The sequence below is a fragment of the Marmota monax genome, unplaced genomic scaffold (assembly GCF_021218885.2).
Source record: "Marmota monax isolate L192 unplaced genomic scaffold, Marmota_monax_Labrador192_F-V1.1 WCK01_AAM20220418_F8-fsc00018, whole genome shotgun sequence".
Classification (NCBI taxonomy): domain Eukaryota; kingdom Metazoa; phylum Chordata; class Mammalia; order Rodentia; family Sciuridae; genus Marmota; species Marmota monax.
The window spans coordinates 10,939,748-10,957,365 of record NW_026692201.1 but is presented as its reverse complement, the minus strand read 5'-3'; the positions used below and the strand labels follow the sequence as shown (position 1 = coordinate 10,957,365).

At 32.1% G+C, this 17,618-nt stretch overlaps 1 protein-coding gene across 3 annotated transcripts in view; it reads right to left on the bottom strand.

Moving 5' to 3' along the window:
* Window positions 1–401: 401 nt before the first annotated feature.
* The window catches only part of Xrcc4 (X-ray repair cross complementing 4), a 248,567-nt gene continuing 231,350 nt past the window's right edge, over window positions 402–17,618 (bottom strand). For all 3 annotated transcript variants that reach the window (XM_046428150.2, XM_046428143.2, XM_058574460.1), the window contains one exon: window positions 402–1,050. In XM_046428150.2, the coding sequence (XP_046284106.1) occupies window positions 939–1,050 (112 nt within the window). In that variant the 3' untranslated portion in view covers window positions 402–938. The remainder of the gene's footprint in view (window positions 1,051–17,618) is intronic.

The window sequence follows — 17,618 nt, the reverse complement described above, 5'->3', positions numbered from 1 at the left end:
TGCAAAAGTCAAGTGGAGGAAATGTTTTCTGAGGAGAAGTGACTAATTACCTGAAATGTGCTGAGGACTGAGAATAAACCCACCACTGGAGTTGTCAACATTGTGATCATTGTTCACTGCAAATATTTTTAACTTTGAGTAGCATGCACACAATGCATGTTCAACAGGAGAGAAGTGAAGATATAATGAGAGACTAGGGAGTTGAATCAGTAAATATAACAGAAAAAGTGCAGGTATTAATGGGGATAGGGCAAGGTCTGAGTCTTCAAGGAAGGTCCTCATGCATATTAGACAATATCAAACATCCTTGAAAATATGCTTTTATATTTTGACACAAAAGAGGTTTACATTTACATTAGTAAGCACTTTTAAAATATATATTACTATAATAAAGGGAAAAGTTGAGCTAAATAACATTTTATTAAGAACACAAATTTTCAATGTATCAAAAATTTTATTCTAAGGATTTCAGACTATTAACACACAAACTAAAAGATATAATTTATATGCCACACCACAAACTGAGATGCTCAAACATATTGTTCAGAATATGATTATTCAAAAAGAGCTACAGACATTTTAAAAAGATATTTTCTTTGTCTTGTTTCCAATATCTTCCTAGACAGGTTATTAGATGGTTACCACATATAATGTGTGTGAAAGAACATATTAAATGTGCCTTTGCAAGCCAAGTCTGAGATGTCATGTAATTACAGACACATCAAATGAATAGTTTGGAATAATGTTCCACTGTCATCAAATTACATCTTCATATACATGTGTAATCCACTTTGCACAATGGCTTCAACTAGATGTACATGTAATTAAGTCATAAAGTACACTAATAGTTGCTATTTAGTTAAAATTTTGCCTTTTCATTTTAAAGAAATGCAGAGAAAACACAGTCTAGTGAACATCAAAGTACTTTTTTGAAACTGCTAAATCTCATCAAAGAGGTCTTCTGCACTGCTATTTCTTAGTGTTTCTAAAGACATGTTTTCAGCTGAGAGGTGCTCCTTTTTCAACGTCTCAGGTAGTGAAGAATCAAGCCTAGAGTAAAAAAAAAATCAAAAAAGTTTTATTTAAAAAAAAATTCCATACACAGAGTAAATGAAAATGAAAACACATGTAAATAAAATGACATTTAAATCTGGCTTCAGGATGATTTAGAGATTTATTTCCCTATGCTGTTAACTGTAAGAAAAGAGACATGAAAGAAACTTTATTTAATTATTTAGATTAATCTGCCTCTATTCTGAGCTAACAGATGTTCAAGGTTCTATAACAATAGTCATAATCAAGGTAAGTATGTAAATTATCCTATTCTCTGTGTTGTAATCATTTCTATACCAGATTATTAGGAGGCATCTCATGGCATTCCTTTACTGCGTCCATAACAATTTACCTTTATTCTTTGGTTCCTTAAATTCTACCTATTGCTACGCATTTTAATCTCACAGTAGCAGAAAATTCTGATTACATGAATTTCTTCTAGGTCAGACGATTAAATATAATTAAAAATGATTCTTCACATTTATGGCAGTTGGTCTGCATTTACTGAATCTACATATTTTCATTTAGTAAACTCAATTTTATGTAAGAACAGCATGCAGTTTCTACTTCACTGGACTGACCTCTGTCTATATGTCCATGTTTTCTTTGAGTCCTAGGATAAAAAGCTTGTTCATTGCCATGATCACTGCTAATTAGTCCTTGGAAGAGTGAGTTACAGGATAATAGAGCTCAACCAGAAGTGGTGCTTAGGAACACATTTATATCCTTGTATAAATCTAATTAGTGGTTTTCCAAGGAACCCAAATAAAATATGCTTAATAATAGCTATTAGAGGTGGCTTCAGAGCCAATTATGATAAGGCAAGTTGGTATAGCTGGAAGAGTAGGGGACTGATATCAGCACATACAGGTTTGAAACATGGTCTACTTCTATTAGTGACATGAGTTTAGGCAAGTCATTTAAACCAACTGGACTTCTAGTTTCTCACTGAAAATCAGATGATAATATGTGCCTCAAAAGTGGTCTAAAGATTAATTGAGGTGATGTAAATGAAATGCTTATAAATTCCTACAAAAGACTTGGAAATTATTATTATTAGCTGCTAATATTGAGTCAACTACCTAATAGCTCCAGCTAAAAACAGAATAAAAGAATAACCAACTAAAATTCAAAAAAATCAACTATGTTTATTTAGATGATGAGCAAGCCAGTTATTTACTTGTTTGTTTATTTATTAGGGCTGAGGATTGAACCCAGGGTTAGGTAAGCACTCTATCACCAAGCTAACATTCCCAGTCAGATGATGAATATATTAAAAATACTAAACTCATACTTAGTTGCACAGATTATTAGAAATGAATCTACCATAGGGTCCTTCTTATCCTCCTGACTGCACACAATTAACCATGATTGGCTACCACAAGACCTGAGATGTGTTATGCCATATCCCGAACAAGCAAAATTCAGATAACATTATCCTCACAGGAATGCAAAGATGCTAGGCATTACTACATTGTCAAGATTACTTTGGGAATGCAATGTTAAAATTATCAAAAAAAATACAGGTATAATCTTATAACATGAAACTAAATATCCAAAAATATGTTCCATAAGGAGGAGAAAATGATATGGTATAGAGTAAATTATGCATAAGTTTTCAACGCTAACTTAAAACATATTAAACACTTTTCCTCTGGTCTTACATGACTTAGAGTTGCTTTTAGTCCTAATAGGCAAAAGAGAGAATTGAATTAGTTCAATTAAAAAGTCAGACTTGGAAAGACCTCTGTAATTTTTTTCATTATCTAGACATTATGAAGTCAGAACACAGAGATCTATCAATAATGGTATAGAATAGAGGACACCAGAGACAAACCCACATAAATACAATTATCTCATACTAGACAAAGATGCCAAAAACATATATTGGAGAAAAGATAGCCTCTTCAAAAAATGTTGCTGGGAGAACTGGAAATCAATATGCAGCAAAATGAAATTAAACCCCTATCTCTCACCATGTACCAAACTCAACTCAAAGTGGATCAAGGACCTAGGAATTTGAACAGAGATTCTGCACCTAATAGAAGAAAAAGTAGGTCCAAATCTTCATCATGTTGGAGTAGGCCCAGACTTCCTTAACAAGACTCCTAAATCACAAGAAATAAAATCAAAAATCAATAAATGGGATGGATTCAAACTAAAAAAGCTTCTTCTCAGCAAAAGAAACAATCAATGAAGTGGAGAATGGGACCAAATTTTTACCATGTGCAGATTAGATACAGCACTAATCTCCAGAATATATAAAGAACTCAAAAACCTAAACACCAAAACCCCTAAATAACCTAATCAATAAATGGGCTAAGAAATTGAAAAGACACTTCTCAGAAGAAGGTATACAATCAATCAACAAATATATATAAAAAAAGTTCAACATCTCTAGCAATTAGAGAAATGAAAATCAAAACTACTCTAAGACTTCATCTCATTTCAGTCAGAATGGCAGTTATCAAGAATACAAACAACAAGTGTTGGTGAGGATGTGGGGGAAAAGGCATACTCTTACATTGCTGGTGGGATTGCAAATTGGTGCAACCACTCAGGAAAGCAGTATGGAGATTCTTTAGAAAACCTGGAATGGAACTACTATTTGACCCAGCTATCCCACTCCTTGATCTAAATATACCCAGAGAATTAAAGACAGCATACTACAGTGATGCAGCCATATCAATGTCTACAGCAGCAAAATTCACAATAGCCAAACTATGGAACCAATTTAGATGCCCTTCAATAGATGAATGGATAAAGAAATTGTGGTATATATACACAATGGAATATTACTCAGCATTAAAGGAGAATAAAATCATGGTGTTTTCAGGTAAATGGATGAAGTTGGAGACTATCATGCTAAGTGAAGTAAGCGAATCCCCCCAAACCAAAGGCCGAATATTTTCTCTGATAAGTGGATACTGATCCATAATGTGGGGTGGGGGTAGGGGAAATGGGAGGAATTTTGGATAGGGCAAAGGGGAGGGAGAGGACAAAAGGGGACATGGGATAGGAAAGATGGTGGAATGAGATGGACATTATTACCCTAGGTACATGTAGGATGACATGAATGGTGTGACTCTACTTTGTGTACAACCAGAGAAATGAAAAATTATGTTGCATTTGTGTACTATGAATCGAAATGCATTCTGCTGTCATGTATAACTAATTGGAACAAAAAATAAATTAATTTAAAAAAATCAGCAAGAAACAAAAGGACCGCTCTGAAGTGGCAAATCTTAAGGAAATAGATTCCTTGTGCTCCATTTATGATTCTCATTTCCTTCTAAAGTCATGAGGTGCTAAAGAAAGAGATTTTGACTCTTGTTCGAAGTACCTAGTCATAGCTGGTGCTCAGTGAAAAACTCTTCAATGACCGATCATTATTCCATAGCTTTTATATCCACAGTAAGTCAATAGAGTAAATGTAAAACTCTCCTCACAGCTATAAAAAAAAGTTTAAGCACATTCATAAGTGATAAATATTTAAGACCTTTTATAAATCCTGAAAAGCATAAAACATAAAGATAATTATCTTATTTTGCATTATTGCAAAATTTTCATTTTGTATTTTCATTCTGTTTTTTAATAAAATGGTATTATTCCATACATTTTTAGTTTTGCAACTTCATATTTTTACTCTACAATATGTTTGAAAGGTCTTTGCATGCTGAAAAATCTAGATCTGTATTCACCATCAAAATTTAGAGCTATATTCATCATTAATTTAATCTGGATGTACTAACCATTAGTCCACTGATTGGTTCCATTCTTAAAAGCTTTCATAAACAAGACAATAATTACTATCTTAGCATGTTTATCATATTATTTTTTATGAACAAATTTGTTACCAGATTTGTAACAAATTTGTTACAAATTTGTTGCTTAGAGGTGAAATCAGAAAACCAACAACGGATTCTCAGCAACACATATAAATAAATAAAATAAAGGTCCATTGACAATTAAAAATAATTTAAAAAATTTGTAGAAATTCCTATGTCCTATTAATTTCATATTGAATTAAAACATACACGTTTATTTTATTAGTGGAATAAAATAAATAATATTAATTAAGGAGAAAAGGATAATGATAAAATAAGAAACTACAGAGTTAAAGGCTGAAGCACATAGTTTTTTTTTTTTTTTTCACCTAAAGAAAATAAACAACCTGTATGGAAAGTCTTATTAGAAAGAGAACAAAACAAGTAATTCAAAACATGGGAGTTCATCTCTATTTAAATTACAGTCATTAGTTATGGCTCAGTTTAAATTGTACACTCTACAAATATTTTTATTTGACTTTTTACCACATTTACTCTGATTTTTCTTTCCTCTGATCATTTGAAGTACCTAATACCTAAGTCCTAAATTCCAACATAGAGTTTTATTCATTTAATCAATATTTGTTTAATATGAACTATGAATAACAGCTCACTGTAAAAAATATAATAAATGTAATATGGTTCTTGTGCTCAGAAAGCTTTTTGTTAAACATTTAACTTTATCTAATATTTAAAAATGTGTGTTTTCATCCTAAAAAATGTATATAAATACCTTGGTGGTAAGAACTGTGTCATGTAACTTGTTCACAAAGAGTGGTTTATCCCTTTAGAAATCCATAAATATAATATCATTATTTAGTGTTCAGGTAGATTTTCAGATAGTTTTTCCTGGTAACATGATTCAATAGGAGGCGTTTTAATTCCAGGATCAGAGGATCTTCATTTATTCTCTACAACGTCAAGATTTTGGTTAGGTCACAGCACCTTTAAGAACTTCAATTTCTTAATTTAATCTTTGGAAAGCTAGAATTACTATACATGACCCTGGGGTTCTCATTCTCTGAATTCTGAGATAGTTAAGCTCAAGTACTTGAGCATAGACTGCTTTATAAGATATAAGTTCTCAAATATATGGAATAAAATAAATAATATTAATTAAGGAGAAAAGGATAATGATAAAATAAGAAACTACAGAGTTAAAGGCTGAAGCACACTGTTTTTTTTTTTTTTTTTACCTGAAGAAAATAAAATGAAACTCTCCAGATGATGACTACCTTGAGTTTTGTTCTCAAAAATATAACTGTAGGGGGCTGGGGTTGTGGCTCAGCAGTAGAGCTCTTGCCTAGCCTGTTTGAGGCACTGGGTTTGATTCGCAGCAACACATATAAATAAATAAAATAAAGGTCCATTGACAATTAAAAAGTATTAAAAAAACTTGTAGAAATTCCTCTGTCCTATTAATTTCATATTGAATTAAAACATACACATATGTATACTTGAATCAAAATGTACTAAAATCATCTAATTAATGAATAATGCAGATTAAAGGCTAGATTTGTCAAAAGAAATGTACCACCAAGGGAAAGTTTCTTTAAAGTGTCAGTATGACTGACTTTTTAAAAAACTTTCTGGGAGATGAATTATCAAAATATTTCAAAATGATATTTTCAGATATTTTCTCATTTTGTAAAGATGTTTTCTCAACCAAGTTTAAAATGGAATCACCATGACTGGAATAGCAATCTTCCCTTATTCAGATAAGAAGCATTAGTATTATTCGGAGACAATTACTTAGATTTTGTAACATATTCTGAGAACAATATTTCTAAAGCCTGTTAAAAGTGTCAACCAGAGCAAAAGGAGAGATTCACAAAAATGCTTAATGATTGATGGTATTGTGATACTTAAAATGTTATGCTCATTTGACTTGTGACACAAACAGTGGTGTTGAAATGAAAAAAATCAATTTTTATTGATTGGCCCATCTACATCTTTACCTACCAAAAGATCTGGGATGTGTTCTGTTTAATCCTAAGTAGGTGTACATGAAATTCAATTCCAATCTTTAAAGTTTTTAGAAGAAAGTAAAAAAGAATGCATCTAGTATCTTGGGATAAGAAAGTTTGTTTGTTTAAGACAGAAACAAAAAAACCATAAAGATAGAAATTAATTAATCCAAACATATTAGAAATAAATGCTTCTATTCATCCATAGACACTTTAAGGAGATATAAAGGCAAGTCATAAACTGAGGATTAGTGCAATACGTGCTACTGACAAAAGATTAAGCACCCCCAAGAACTCCTACAAACAAGTTTTTAGAACCCAGAATAACTAAAAAACATGTCAAAGACTATAGGGATTTCCAAGAAAAGAGGGCAGTGGGGGTAAATAAGCATAAGATAACAATTCCAATTTTACTAATGAACAAGAAAATGCAAACTAAAACTAGTGTGAGATATTTTATACCAAATTTGCAAAATTTAAAACATGTAACAACATCAAAGATTTCAGAGGATGCAAAGTAACCAAATAAATTATTGCTGGTGCAATTATATTTAAAACCACTTTGGAAAATCATTTGTCAATAACCACCAAGGTATGTAAGATGTATGTATTTATAACTCAGGAATTCTCCTCCTAGGTATACACTCAGGAGAAACATTTCCATGAGCATGTCAAAAGATATACACACAAAGATGCATTGTTGATAATAGTTAAAAACTAAAAACTACACAAATGTCTCTTGAAAGGAAAATGGACTTATAAATTACCTAATTTTCACACAATGAAATATTATACAGTTATGCACATACATGAATTACAAACACAGATTAAAAAGCAAGAGAGCAAGGCACAAAAGAATACACACAGTGTGATTCTACTTATTTAAATAAGTTCAAAAACACAAAGTTCAGCATCAATAATCTTTGAAGAATGGTGTGTGTATGTGTATGTGCACTGTATCAGTATATCTGTATATGTATATACATGATAGTTTTGGGATCTTATCTGCTCTTCCATAAGAGGATAGTTCTGGATCTTTTTAGCTCCTCCATGATGATGTCTCAGATTTCTGGTTTGTAGCTTTGTTCATGGTAAAAATGGAAATACAGAAGAGGTGAAGATTTAATCTGGGGTATAAAGAGTTCAGTTTTAGACATGGTGACTAAGTCTGAAGTATCAGCAGGACATGTAAATGAAGATAGATGTTGAGTAGGCAAGTATTTATATAGGTACAGTACTCAGGGAAGATGTCTGATGTCCATGTACAGAGATAGGAGTCACTGCCATATTACTCGCAACTAAAGGAAAAGGAATGAATCCAAGAAATCATCCAAAGAAGAGTTTTATCAAAGAAAAAAGGTTTAGTCTGAGGCAGGGTCAGTCAGCTAAACAGAGAAATTTGTTACAGAGATTGAAAAGGCGTGATTCCAAAGAGATAAGGAGAACTGGGGAGGAATTTTGTAACAGAAGGCAAGGGCCAAATTTACTTTGTATGCCTACAGCTTGCTACCTACATTCTGGCTCTCTACAACTCTGCTGCTCAATTTGCAAACACAGTTTAGGTAAATTGTTTTACTCCTCATGAATTATCTGGAGTAGAGAAGAACAACCTAAAAGGATATTTCTATGCTCATGGTTTATTACAGATTAGAACAGGCACTGTTTTTTTGGGGGAAGAATGAAGTCTTAAACCCTTGAACTATGGTAGTTACAGCAAAAATGTACCAAAATGGCCAACTCCTACCTAGAGTAGGGCATTCTGCGGTAGCTGTTTCTCTTATGTTAAAATGGCCAACTCCTACCTAGAGTAGGGCATTCTGAGGTAGCTGTTTCTCTTATGTTAAAATAAGAAAGTCTATACATTACAAATTTACTTTACTGAAAAATCCTTTGGCACCTGTCTACCCATCATATTTTCCTCTGGGAGTTCAGACAAAACTCAGACATGGGGAGAGGGAGAAAGATAAGAAGTAAGGTAAGGGCAATGTACTAGGTAAGAATCAAACCTGAGCATTTGCTGGGACATACACTATTAGGTAATAATAAAAGCCAAATACTTTGTGGTTTGATTTTAGGACACATCAAATCAAATATTCATCAAAACAACCTTAAAAAACAGCCAAATAAAAACTTTAGCTACTTTCCTCTGTTAAATATTGAACAACAGCTGTCATATTGACCTTAGCAGAGTACTCATTATGTAATAAAGTCAATTATAGAAATATCTTTTCAATGGAAATGCACTTCAAATTTGACATCACTGAAGTTACCACTGTATTTTCAATAAAATGTTAGAATTAAAAAAATACTTGACATTAGAATAAACAGGATAAGTAGCTTACAAATTTCTAGTTGACCTTATAAAAACCAAAAGCATCTCCTAAATAAGTTAACAGACCGAAGCCCTCAGGATCCAGTAAAACCAGTGTTGCACATTGTCTGGAATTCACTGGGTCTAGACGTCATTTCACTGGCTGGAGAAAGTGAAAGAAGAGAATCTGACTCTTCCTTTTTGGCACCCAAAATGGCAAATAAAAGAAACTGCATTACTTATTTCCAACTAAATTCCTAAAGATATTTTCTTCTAATAAATATGCCCTTGCTGTTAGAATTGATGAAGTGTAAGATAAATATGGAAATATGCTTCGAAATAAGTTATTTTAAATGAAACAAGGAAAAGAGAATAGGGGTTTATGTTTAATGCACTTTATAGATATTGGGTAAGGATGATAATTCTAAATTTTCCTATAAAGTACATATATTATGAATTTAAAAATAAGATTATCAAATCCTACTTAATTTTATTTCAAATCAACCATTAAGATAAATATATCCATAATCCCCAAGGCAGCCAACCATTTATGCAGAAATTTCATAAAAATAAATTAGAAGATTTTTTTCAGTCTTGCTGGACTTGGCTCAGAAAAATAATATTGTCAAGGCAATTCATTAGATTACCTATACTAAAGTCCATACACACATAAAAAGATCAATGACTGAAATATCCTATATTAAATTATATCCTATTTGGTCTTCATATATTGTAAGTTTGAAATAGTATAGGTTACGTATGCTGTTGTGGATCTCTGCTTATGAAAGCAGAAAACTGTTATCTTGGTATATTCTGTATAACTTAATTGTAAGTTAGTTTAGGCCATCTGTTAGACTGCTGCTCCTTGGTGGGCTACAAATGAAGCCTCCCTCACTAGCCTGGAAGCTTTGCCAAGTGGCGGGGGTCTGCTTTATTTGACCTGGTACAATATTTGCCACACAAATGTTCCACTGAGTGCATGTAGTAACTAATGAACAAATGACTAAATGAATGAGATTGAGAGTATTCATAAAACGGCTCAATAAAGTTGAGCAACTTGCCCAAACCTGCACAGGTAGTAAGCATGGAAATGGGCAGGCAGACAAGCTGGCTGTGGAGCCAAGATTTTAGCCTATGTTTCCCTCACTCCCAAATCCCTACCCTATGTGACATCAGTGAATAGGGGCCATTAACTCCTATTTTTATTCTGAAGATGTTTCCTTTTCTCAGGAAGGCAAGTTGGATGAATGTAGTGTGTCTCAAAAAGTGCTTCTGTTAAATACTCTCTGAAAAATGAGATCTGTGGTATAAAATGTTTGGTAAATATTTCTATTCTACTAAGTCCTCTAATTGTTTCATGTACATATTATACATTAAAAAAACATAAAATTATTCTATAAATAAACCTGTTAAAATTTTAAGTAAAATTAAAGTAAGGTACAGAAGAATGTGTGTAGAAAACTACAGAGTATGTATATGTATCATAAATATGTGTATACATATGTGTGTATATATATTTTTTGTATATGGGTGTGGGTGTGGGTGTATGTATCCTGGCTTCACTGCCAGCTTGTATGCCTACCCACTTCTATGCTTACTACCTGTGTGGGTTTGGGCAAGATGCTTAATATTACTGAGACTCCTTATTAATACTCGCTACCACATTTAGTTAGTAGTTTATTGATTAGTTAATACATGTACTTAATGTACATTTGTGTGCCAAATATTGTGCCAGGTCTGTTTAAATAAAGTGGACTCTCCACTTGAGAAGCTAGTGAGGGAGCCTTCACTGTAGTACACCAAGCAGTATGTGTGTATGTTCGATGTGTGTGTGTGCCATTTATCTAGAATAGCTTTGGAAGGATATACAAAGAACTGGTAATGATGAGGAGAAATTTGTAGCAAGACACAGGGATAACTTTTTTTATGTATGGTCTTAAAGTTGGGACTTTAGAAAATAATCTTATACATAGAGTATGTTTTAAAAAATGCTTTCTTTAAAAAAAAAAGAAAAAAAGGAGCTTGTTTAACATAAATTTTCCAAATGAACTTTTCTCATACTCTCTACACTAACAACACCCCAAGCATTCTCCAGAATAAGCTGCATCACTTGCTTCCCTGAGAATGAAACATCACTAGCCTGACACCCCAAAACTTAGTGATCTAATGAAAGAAAAGATAGAGAAAGGAGACAGAACTCTACTCTGGGTTACTAAAAGAAGTGGAAACACATGTGCAGACAGTAATACCAGCCATAGAGGTTAGTGATTTCTAATGAAGAATGATAGTTTCACCACAGTCTGGAACCAACTGTTTTATTTTCCTATTGCTGCTGCAACAAATTACCACCATGTAGTGCCATAGAATACAATCTATCATTTTATAGTTCTAGAGGCCACAAGTCTGACAGAGATCTCACTGGCTAAAATCCAGGTGTCGGTGGGGCAGTGTTCCTTTCTGGAAGGCTGAGTGGAGAAGCTGTTTCCTTGCTTTTTCCAACTTCTCAAGGTCACACCCTTTCTGTTTTCAAAGCCAACAACAGTGGACATCTTTCTCACATCCCCACATGCTGACTCTACTTGCTTTGTTATGTCTTCTCTGACTTTTCTCTTCTGCTTGTCTCTCCCACTTACTACAAACTTTTGTGGTTATACTGGACCCACCTGAATAATTCAGATTAATCTTGCTATTTTAAAGTGAGTTAATTTGCAACTTTAATTTCCCTTTGCCATGTGGTCTAACATATTCTTAGATTCCAGGGATTAAGATCTGGACATTTGTGGGGAGGCATTAATCTAACAATCACTCCATACTTGATGAGGGTTCAATTGTTATTCCAATCTATTAGAACAGGATGAGTAAGAGCAGGAAATGCAAGGCCCAAAGCTAAAAGGAATCTTCAAGCTGGTTGGAAGGGGGATCTTCAATGTCTATGCAATATGATCCAAAGCTCAAAAAAAGCACATTATGTCTTTTCTAGAAATTAATGGAACCAGAATCATTAAGAAAGGCTGGCAAGTACTATCATCCATATCTACCCATCCAATATTTATTGAGTGCCTATCCCTGGTCAGAGACAGCCAAAGAGTTGGGATAGAAAAGTGAGCAATCAATCAAGGCAGAAATAATACTGAGCTGCTGAATGAATGCTCCTAAATACATATTCATAGTAGCTCTTGTCTGTGGGATAACAAAAGATAATACTGCATTTCACTACAATGGTTTTAAAAAGTAAAGCTATTAAAGAATTATCATAGGTACATGATCTGTGTGGTGTCACACAGGACCACAAGTTTAGAAGGACTTCATACTTGCAGTAATTTCTGCTGAATATTTTCTATACTTTCCATGAAATGGGTGACTTGAATGATTCTTCAGCATGAATTTTAAGAAGTCATACTATTTTGTAAGATCACCAATATCATATAACTTTTATATAAAGCAAATATAAAACTGATATATAAAATGAAACAACTACAAAATAATGGAAATAATCTAAAATATTGTGGCTTTTGAGTTTAAAAGATTAAACTTTTCATATGATATTAAAAATATAGTCAAATTATAAAGCAAAACCAAGATGTATAATGATGCAGACTTCTTTTAAAACATTTCACTGTATCCCACAATGGGTAGGAATTCACTGTATAAAAGAGGCAGTACAAGCCATGGATGATGTAGTTGGTGTGTGTGCTCAGCTTTAATGGAGAAAGGCCAACCTCGCCCCTCCCTGAAAAAGATTTTTATGTGTATAGTATTATGATTCCAATAAAAGTTTATGTGTCACTACTAAACTTTTATTTATCACAGTAAAAACATGTGAACTAATCTCAAACATTAAGTCAATCAAATTCATACAGAAAGATGTTGATTGGCGATGTTATGTTCTCATAACTATATTAACTAATCACACTGTGTACACTCTGTGAAATTTTTATGCTTACATAAATTACAATTTTCTCAAGGTTTTATATTGAACCAATGTTTATTTTGAGGAAGCAGAGTTAAGTATAGCATATGGTTCCATTAGTGCATTTATCAATACAATGTAGTCTCATTTCTTTAATTGTCCTATTGCAACCAACTGCATAAGAAAAAACATAAAAATGAAGTTATTTAATCATAATGTTCCAAAACTTGTAGTGGAAGCAGCTTTTACGTGTTATTCAGAAATATTAACAAATTTACTAAAATCAGTGGTTTGTAAAAGCATTGGTTTAATTTGCCCAGATGCAGAATTGGCTGTAGCATTTAATTATTATGACTTGAATCTAAACAATTCAAATTGCCCCCTTTTTAAAAGCAGAAATTGTTTTGGTATTATAAGAAAGTTATACATCTCAGCCTTGATTGTTTTCTAAACCATATAACTATCACTATTCTTGCCTTTTATTTCTTTCTCCTTCAGCCCAATTTCATATCGCTGATAATTAGTTATCTTCCCAAAAGACAAATTGGATTGTTAGTTTCCATTCCTATAAGGCTCGGTTAAAATTTGGCATAGCAAAATAACTACAACAAAAGTTTTTGTTTTGTTTTGTTTTTCCTGTTCACCAAATACATTTTTCTCTCTTAGTCTCCATACCTTTCCACATACATTCCTTTGCTTTAGGACTCTTGTAGGATTTTATTCATCATTCAAAGACAAATTCAAATGTCACTGCTTCTGTGAGACCTTCTATGCATCCCCCAGAAGAGATAGTCATGATCTCCTACTTGCCCAAAGTATATCTTAAATCGTAGGTTTTGTTCCAGCAACTACTGCTATAAGTTACCTCAAGCTTAGTGGCATAAAACAAATATCATTTTATTGTGCTCACATTTTTAATGAGTCAACAATTTGGACAGAGCATAGTGGGGATGGCTTGTCTGGGAATTATTGCTGGGAATATTGAAATAATATTGCTGGGAATACCAAAAAACTGTGAGTGATTCAAAGGCTACATTTGTCTACCAGTGAGTCTATGGTGGCTTGGTTTCTGACAACATGGCAGCCTCGGGTAGCCAGACTTCTTAAATAAAGCTTAAGGATCTAAGTGTAAGGTTTCCTCTTCTGAAGCTGCCTTTAGAAATCACACAGCATCACTGCTCCTGCATTCCATTGTTTACACAAGTTGAAAATCCCTTCCATATTCAAAAGGAATGGTGGACATAGAAACCACCTCTTAATGGAAGCAGTGTCAATCACAAACTTTGATTTTGTACATCTTTGTTCCTTATATTGTGAGCACCTTGAGAATCGGAATTATAATTTAGAACCATTGCTTCTGTCAAAAATTGACACAATTCCACAAAATAAAGAACTAAATCTCTACTAAATAAATTGGCTTCTATTGAAAGTATTTGCCTTCTTTTCTTCTTCGAGTGGAATGTGAAAAAAGCTATCGATAATCTCATATAGGATTTACACAAAATAAAATGTATTCCAGATAGACAGCAGTATAGATCTTTTAGAAATGTCATTACATTAAAAAAGATTTAAACTGAATTTGTGGCTCAGCAGGGAAATTTTAATTTTTGAAAACTCTTTGCAGACTAGCAGTTTGTTTACTTTCCATCATAAGCTAATTTATTTATTTTTCTAAGTAGTTTTGGATGTTTATAAAGTTTATGTCTACAATTCTACACTAACAGCATTAGTTTTGTTACACACAACATTACTGGAAAGTTTAGGAATGGACAGTTGTGTCCTTAAATGAATGGTCTTTTAATCTTCATGGCTAAATGTCTCATTAATAAGCTGATCAACATCTAGGTGCACACACACACACACACTCAGAACTCATCCAGTGGAAGACTCTAGTTAGTTGGATTTTTCTATTAGGTTTCATTAAATTATTATTATAATTATTTATTATTATTAGTGCTATGGGAATGTTAGACAATTCAAACCTCTACTATCTGGTTACTGAGAAACAACAAGACCAATAAGTATTTATACTTTTCTTATTGCAAGGAAATCAAAGCTGAAATACAAAGTTCTTTATACATTCTTTATTCTGAAGAGAAAGCCCCAGTTATCAATAAGAAATTATCATCTTCAATGTTATAATCAATTTCCAACCAAAAAGGAGAATCAGATTTCAAAAATCAGAATGCATAAGCAGAAATTAAATGTTAAACCAAGAAATTCTAACAGTTGTTTGGAATTAGAAAAACTGTCATCCATAAATTCACACACATCCTCAAAAGACAACCATGAAAATTGAATAGGCTATAAACATGCCTGGAAAATATTTAGCTGGATTCGACAGTCTGATCATAATTTCCCTTGATATATATATAACCTCCAAATTCCTATCAAAATGTTACTGGGCCTCCACAGAAAAGAATCTTAGTTCTTTCAAATGGCTGTCTAAATTACATTCTTTTATTATTTTCTGTAAAAGTAGTCCTATTTTTAAATTAAAAAAAAAGATGTTTGGTATTTCCATTCTATAACTGAACTTTTCTACAACTAAGAAATCTAGAAGTGACTACAAGGAACAGTTTTAAAAACTCATTTGTAAGAACTCAAGTTTCCAGAGGCAGGAACCATCGTTGTCTTTGCGTAGTTTTTCACATATAGGAGATTTGCAACTTAAGTTTTTTTTTTTTTTTTTTAAGTTTGTTTTTAAAACTTAAATCCAGGACACATTTTTAAATATACATATAAATAACGGTTTTACAAAACATTCCACAAAGACTAGTCTATGATACAGATAAACTATTAGAAAATAATAATCATAAGAACTTAATTGATAGCCAACTCAATTATAAGAACCTATCTTTCATACAACCCTTACTTCAACCAATATTTTCCAGTGTCAGGTACTGTGAAATCTCTTGAGATGTGAAGATTTAAAAATATCTTTTGGGGCTGGGGTTGTGGCTCAGTGGTAGAGCACTTGCCTTGAATGTGTGAGGCACTGGGTTCGATTCTCAACACCATATAAATAAAAAATACAGGTTTGTCAACAACTAAAATGAATAAAATAAATAAAATTTTACAAAAAAAATCTTTTATCCTTGAAAATCTCACAATCTAGTTGAATAAAAATATATTTAAATAATTAGTTAAAACACACTATAGTGACATATATGCAGAGTACTGCTTTGTAGAATTAAAAACTCATTTTTAGCTCCAAATCTAAAGCCAGAAATATATCTTTCCTTATAGAAGGCCTATACATATTTGCAGATGTATACATTAAAAAAATCTCATGTTATACACAAAATGGTATTTACTGTATACTATCTGATAATTTCTCATAAAACTTGGAGAAATAGTTGATTGTTAATGATTAAAAACAAATGTTATTCTTAACAGTAATAACTCCTTTCTTTACTTAAGCAAATTTTGTCTTAAAGAAAATGGAAGTGATTGTTATATCAGTCCACTGAACATTGAAGGGGAAAGCTGACTCTAAGTAAATTTTATTTCATTGAAATAATGATAGACCTTTCTGATCCAGACAAATTCAGTGCAGATATCCAAAAATTTAGGGTGGGTTAATAGGCTATTTCCACATCTGAATGTTCCTTCTGGGTCCAAAATTTTATTATTTAGTATTCTCAGACCAGAAGAGAATGGCATAGATTTTAGTGTTGAATCATACCAAATAAATATTATTTAGGGTGGAACAATTAATACTTAAATATTTGGTACAAACAATACATTTCTCTTAACACTTTCAAGAAGAGTAGGCCTTCAAATACAGAAGATACAAATCTTAGAGGATGCTAGTAATCATATTTTTTCTTTTGTAACTATAAAGTAGTATATTCGAGTTTCATAGACTTCAGAAAATTCAGAAAAATAGGATGAAATAATGATTTTCTCTATCTTCATTATTGTTATTTTAGTGTATATATTTTAAAATTATATACATATAAACACTATACACACACAATTATTTAAAAGTAATTCTACTATGTAAAATACTTTGTAGCATTTTTACCTTAAAAATTCATTGGGGAAAACTTTTCTTTGTCAATTATTACAGGTTTACATAATCATTAAAAAATGACCTCATAGTATTCCATTACATTGAGCTATTTAAAATATATAATTGAGTTTTGATTCAGATTAAAATACTGTAAACAAATTAAATGTCTATTATAAGTTACATTTCAATAACATCTTTGAATATACTCCTTCTAGGTATTGTCCTTAAGGGAACAGGTCTATTTAATTCTATTGAAAATTCTAATTGAAAATGGTTTAATTTTTATTAAACCATTAAACCAGGAATACTAAAGGGGAGAAGTATAGTTTATAAGAGAGTAGCATATGTGTTTTGCTATTACGTAGAAATTAAATTATTCTTAATGTAAATTTTATTTTGGTGTAATATAATTTTTAGCATAGGAAGGTTAAAGCATTACACAGATAAAAAGAATTTGGTGAAACAATTGCCATAGTAAGTGCCCTTATAAACCAGGAAACAAAGGATTCAATCTTAGGGGAATGAAGAGAAT